Raw genomic sequence first — 5,835 nt, forward strand, 5'->3', positions numbered from 1 at the left:
CGGCAGCCGCCGCCGGGCATGTCACCGCCCGGCCCCCGGCCCGGCGAGGCGGCCGCGGGCGCCGGGGAGGCGGCGCGGCGGGACCCGCTGGCCGCCGACCTGCGGTGCAGCCTGTTCGCCGCCGCGCTGCAGAGCTACAAGCGAGACTCGGCGCTGAGGCCCTTCCCGGGCCGCTACGCCAGCGGCGACACCAAGGACTTCGAGGGGCTGGTGAGTGCCGGGGAGCACCCGCTCCATGGGCGAGTCCGGGCTGCCCGCTGAGGGGAGGGCAGCGGCGCCTCGGGGGCGTGGATGAGGCTGGATGAAGGGTTTATCTAGTCACAGGATCCAGGTTTAACAGCATAGATGGGTTTCTGAGCGATAAACCCGCGCTTGGAAGCGCCAGCGTGGGGGGGTGAAGTAGCGAGCGATGGGTAACAGGTAACGAGAGGATGAGAGGAAGCGACCTCAAGCTGCCTCAGGGAGGTTTGGATTGGATATTAGGGGAAATTTCTTCGCTGAATGGGTGGGCCAGCACTGGAACAGGCTGCCCAGGGAAGTGGTTGAATCACTGTTTCTGTAAGTGTTCGGAAAACTTGTACATCTGGCGCCTGGGGACGTGGTTTAGTGGTGGGCTTGGCATTGCTGGGTCAGTGGTTGATCTTCATAATCTTAGACTTAGTGTCTCTGTGATTCTAAGAAGTGTTAGAAGAGCTTTCCCCTACATGAAATTCGAATTAGTATCGAAGAGTTTGCATATTACATGGCCTGAACACCCCTGTATCAGTCCTGCTGCACATACTGCCCTGTGACAGCTTGTTTTCTCTCAAGAGTGTGTTTGCTTGTTCCTGTACATACCCTACAGATACTGCTGGTAAATATAAATATTTATAACTTCTCTGGTATTTGCTTTCAGAGCAATTGACAAACTTTCCCACAAACTGGATAGAAATGTTTATATCTCAGAACAGAACCTGGTTTTCAGTTTGTTGGGGTGAAATATTGTTTTGTTTTCACTAGAGGTCCCTGTTTAATCACAATGGAATGAAGGAGCTTGTGCTAAATGCCTCTGTTGTTAGCGTGCAGATATCGATGCTCTACCAAGCCTGAAAGAACTTCTGGAGTCTGCTCCAAACACAGAAAAAAGGACTTGGGATCTGTTCAGTTGGATTCTATCATCTAAAGTCTTCACAATACAAAGTACTAAGAAACATGAGGTAAATTTTGAATTCTTAAAGTCTAGATTAGAGTTTGTTATTTTAAGACAAACTTGCACTTCAGAGAGTATTTTCTCCTGCCAGAATTAATTAGTTATTGTGAGAGCTTGTATATATAGAGGTGGTTGTTTTGTGTGCAAATAAAATTTTCAGGAACTCTGGTTGGAAGAAATAGTTATCACTGTCAGTTGTTGATGATGGGCAGTGATTGTAGTTGGTTACTTGCATTAATGTAGCATGTGTGTGAACATTCTAGACCAAGATAGCCCAACTTGGGTGTCACTGAGAAAGACAACTCTGTCTTCTGCCTTCTGCCCCCAAAATGGAAAGGTTCAGCACCACTGAGGTACTTCTGTAACAGGGATCAAAATAGTTGTAGAGATTAGCAGCAAGATGAAAACAACTTCTGTTTTCACTTTTTTTTTCTCTTCCAAGATCTGCTGATGAATGTATCATTTGAGTAGCCAAAGTAGAATTGTGATATCGTCCTTACATCATCAGATAATTCATAATCACAGTTCAGGGTTGTTTGGTGTTTTTTTTGAAAGAAGAATTAGGGTTTAACTTTGATAGCAAGAAACTGTCAGAATTTTTGCTGTCTGCTTACTTCTTCTGAATTGTGACAGTGTTGAATTCTAACTCAGAAAAGCATAACCAGAATACATCAAGCAGTGTGAAGGGACAGGAAGCAGAATTTCCACTGAGTAATCTGACCCCATAAATCAACACTGATATTCCTTCCTGTTTTTAAGTACGAGAAGATCCAGGAGCTCACAGGGATGTCTGGGGCTGCAGTTCCTGCTCCAGACTATCTCTTTGAAGTTGTATATTGTGATCAAATGAATACCAAGTTTGCTGAGACCAAGGGAGAGCGGGACCTCATCTATGCCTTCCATGGGAGCCGCCTGGAGAACTTCCATTCCATCCTGCACAATGGCCTGCACTGCCATCTGAACAGGGTGAGGCTCCTGCTATTGGCACTGTCTTCTCTTTGTCACTTGCAGATAGGGACACTTTTTAAAAATAGGCCCAGAATCCTTCTGGAGGTGGGAAATGCGCTGATGATCTTGTGCTGCTGTTTTCACTTCAGCGTAGGCCTTAGTGGATGGTTGTGTTGGATTTTCTAGTGCAGCCCAAGGGTAAAAACTGGAAGTGGCATGAAACCCTTTTCTCCAGTGTGACAAATTATGTCTATCCTTTGCTGCTTTGTAAGGAAGTGTAATTCCTCTGAAAGTATTGGCTTGTCTGACAGCCTGCAGCTGGACAGTGCCTGTCCAAAAAGGTAGAGGAGGATAGTGGCTCAGGCATTGCAGAGATTCTCTCTTTCTGCATGGCCTTGTGTTTAGGTCAGCAAAGTTTTAGGTGCTGCTCACAAGTGGAACCTTCTTTAAATGGCCTGGTTTAGGGAGACATCCCATAGGATTTGCACCTCTTCTGACTTCAGTGGAAAGACAGTTGGAACTCCTGGCTTTCTATGTCAACTGTAAGTCAGCTTTGACACAGCACCTGCTTGACCTTCCAGTCAACCTGGACTATGCCTTTTCCCCACATTCTAGATGAGTAATAGCTTACCGGGTACAATGGACTTACTGGATTAACAATTTTAGCCAGTATGGCAAATCCTCTGATTCCAAGTTATTAAAATACTTTTATTTGAAAGGCATTCATAACTGAAAAGTACTTCCCTCTTTTCTAGTAAAGCATGGATTTAATCCAAGTAAGGCCTTGCCTTGTTTGGGGAGGCTGGATTATTTAGATGATGACAATCTCAATAAATCAATGAAATGCCTTTTAACAGCAGGGCAGTCATGTTGATGTAAAATACTTATGCTGGCAAATGAAATCCAAATCTGGGAAAGCATGAATCTGTCCACACCAGGGGCTGTGCCAGACAGATAATTTGAGGGATAGGAGAGGGCAGCAGCCCCACCCCGAGGAAGCTGTGCCAGGACAAAAACAGTGCATGTTTTTGTTTGGCCTTTCTGACCAGGCCCAACGCGGGTCAGAAAAGCCTTTCGTGATTTACCTTCAGAAGCAGAACTGTCAGTCTGAAAGCAAAGAACACTTGTATGTTGTTTGAGGTTTGCACTAGAGGATTTTAGGACAGATTTCTGCTCCGTTTCAGACGTCCCTGTTTGGTGAAGGCACCTATCTGACCAGTGACCTGAGCCTGGCTCTGCTCTACAGCCCTCACGGTCTCGGTTGGCAGCGAAGTGCACTGGGCTCTGTCCTCAGCTGTGTGGCTGTTTGTGAGATCATTGACCACCCAGATGTGAAGTGCCAGGTGAAAAAGAAAGGTGAGTCTGCTGCAGTAATAACTCTGTGTAGTAACTACATCTGTGCTTCATGTTGTTTTTCTTTCCCTGTTAATATTAGCAGCTCCTTGAGCACTGGGTGGGAGACCCACCTCCTTGTCACCCTGGTCTGGGCCATAATGTCATCCATACCAAGGATGACTAGGAGTGGTATAGCCTCAGGCAAACTTCTCGGTCTATTCTTGGATGCTGAGGGATTCAGGGGAATACCAAGACTAGATCTTTGGTTATCTCATTCCCATTCTTCTGGTGGGTGTGTATGTGTGTGTTGGTTGCTTGCTTTTTTCACAGTTGCTTGAAGTTCTGTGTATTTTTTTTTTGCTTTTCTGTTCCCCCTAAATCCTCTTCTTTTCTCCTCCCAATTCAGATTCAAAAGAAATAGACAGAAAAAGAGCAAGAGTGAAGAACAGCGAAGGGGGGGATGTACCACAGAAATACTTTGTTGTCACAAACAACCAGCTTTTACGAGTTAAATACTTGCTAGTGTATTCACAGAAACAACACAGGAGGTAAGAGTTCAGCTGTCTAGAGTGATGAGTGTGCTATAACAGTCAGATAAACACTTCTCATTGTTGAAAAGCAACACAAAACAAGCAAAAAAGATACACTGCACTGCCAGAATTTGTTTTCAGCCTATATCCTATGGAAATGAGGCTTACAGCATCATGTTGCCTCTGTCTCACTCTTTGACATTCTCAGGCTCAGCTAAATTTCCTTTTTCACCAGACCTGTAAGCACTTACTATCTTTGAGAGCTCTAATAATCTGTTTGTGGCAGGAGACCAAGAATGAAAGTCTGATGAGTGTAGCTCTTAAAACTGGGGCAGTTTTAATTTAGCTCTTATCTATCCTGAGTGGCAGCATTCACTCGGCTATCAACACATGCCTGAGGGCCAGGCAGCTACAGCTCCAAACCACAGGGAAAGGTGTGAACATGAGGAGAAAAGACAGGATTGTGCAGGGAGACTTAGGGAAAAGGGATCTGGTGAAAATCAGGCTTTGTTAGTTACAGGGATTGTGGAACAACTTCCTGTTTTTACTGCATTCTCTTAACCACTTAAAATAATGAAGTCTAAAGTAATCTTTGCCAAGGTATCCATGGATCTCTGACAGAATCCGTGCCCTTTTCCCTTTTTAGGCCTTCTAGTCAATCTTCCTGGTTCTACACCCACCGTTTTGCCATAATGATGATGCTGTACCTGCTGTTGTTGATAGTGATTGGGGCCAGCAACTCACCAACCTTCATCTACTACTGGCACAGAATGTTTGACTCAGAGAGATGAATCACCTGAAATAATAAACTGTTATTTTCACCATGTGCCTTAAGAACAGCTGATCTGCAATGCACTGCATCTGTTCCAGAGCTCTGGAAATCGAGGTGCCTGGAGCTTTCCAGTTCTGTCACCCATGTATTAATCCTCATGGCATCTCTTCATTTTTTTCTTATTTCTGTGTTCCTGTGATTCATGAGGATGCCTGGTACAGCTGAAAAGGATCATAGTGGTGCAGCCTAGCATGAACCAATTGTTAAGGGTCCATGGGAAAAAAGGGTATTTAAGATTAATAAAAACAGTGTGGAAACACTCGGGTGTAACTTATTTTCTGTCAAGCTGAGGTATGTTTGCACAGCTGGGAAAGGAGACATTTTCTGTATGTCAGGCGAAGCAACCTGTTAGGAGTCTTATCAGTGTGTCTTCAGAAACTGACTTTAGTGTTTAGCATGTATCTGTACAGATGGGATCACTTTTAAAACTAACTTTAGCCAGGAACTTTTATATTTGAGCATAATGATTGTAAGAAAACAAAACCAACAAACCAACGAGAAATAAAACAACTGCCAAAATGGAAGAAGTTAAATGGTTTCTAGTATGTTTTTTTTTCCCCTCTGTAGAACATTGTTTTGTGTTTTAATCCCAGCTGGCAGCTAAGGAGAAATCCAAAGCGTAGTCCCTACACTACCTGCTAGGAGGAAAATTCTCTCTAGCCTGGACAAAGCCAGCACAAACATCTACAAGGCTTGTGCTCTCAGCCATGATGTGTCTTGTCCTTGGTTAGTGTGCAGATCAGACAAACTCAGGCTGTTCATCATCAATGCTGAGTAAGGATTATTCTTATCAAACTGGGGATTTGTTAGAGAACACATACACAGGTATGCACAAGTTGTGCAACAGACACAGAGCAACACCTTCCACCTCCTCACCAAGTCATTTGTTACACAGCAAACTACAACTACCAGAAACAGAGAAAGGAGCAAAGAACTATCCTCTGATTATTGCCTGGGCATGGAATAACTATCCTCTGATTATTGCCTGGGCATGGAATAAC

At 44.6% G+C, this 5,835-nt stretch overlaps 1 protein-coding gene across 1 annotated transcript; it reads left to right on the forward strand.

Annotated features, from left to right (window-relative positions):
- The first annotated feature begins 12 nt into the window (after positions 1-12).
- Positions 13-5,367, forward strand: PARP16 (poly(ADP-ribose) polymerase family member 16). The gene is made up of 6 exons (XM_027644396.1): positions 13-210; positions 1,059-1,196; positions 1,949-2,155; positions 3,322-3,493; positions 3,879-4,020; positions 4,649-5,367. Exons 1-6 carry the CDS (start codon positions 19-21, stop codon positions 4,791-4,793), a joined length of 996 nt encoding a protein of 331 aa, XP_027500197.1. The 5' UTR covers positions 13-18; the 3' UTR covers positions 4,794-5,367.
- Positions 5,368-5,835: the final 468 nt, after the last annotated feature.

The sequence above is a fragment of the Corapipo altera genome, unplaced genomic scaffold (assembly GCF_003945725.1).
Source record: "Corapipo altera isolate COAL_440 unplaced genomic scaffold, ASM394572v1 50, whole genome shotgun sequence".
NCBI lineage: Eukaryota > Metazoa > Chordata > Aves > Passeriformes > Pipridae > Corapipo > Corapipo altera.

Excerpts from the sequence above, each read along its gene's own strand:
- PARP16 (XM_027644396.1), top strand. The coding sequence starts at position 19 with ATGTCACCGCCCGGCCCCCGGCCCGGCGAGGCGGCCGCGGGCGCCGGG. Across the intron at positions 1,197-1,948 it reads AAAGTACTAAGAAACATGAG|TACGAGAAGATCCAGGAGCT; the intron begins GTAAATTTTGAA and ends CCTGTTTTTAAG. Across the intron at positions 4,021-4,648 it reads TCACAGAAACAACACAGGAG|GCCTTCTAGTCAATCTTCCT; the intron begins GTAAGAGTTCAG and ends TTCCCTTTTTAG.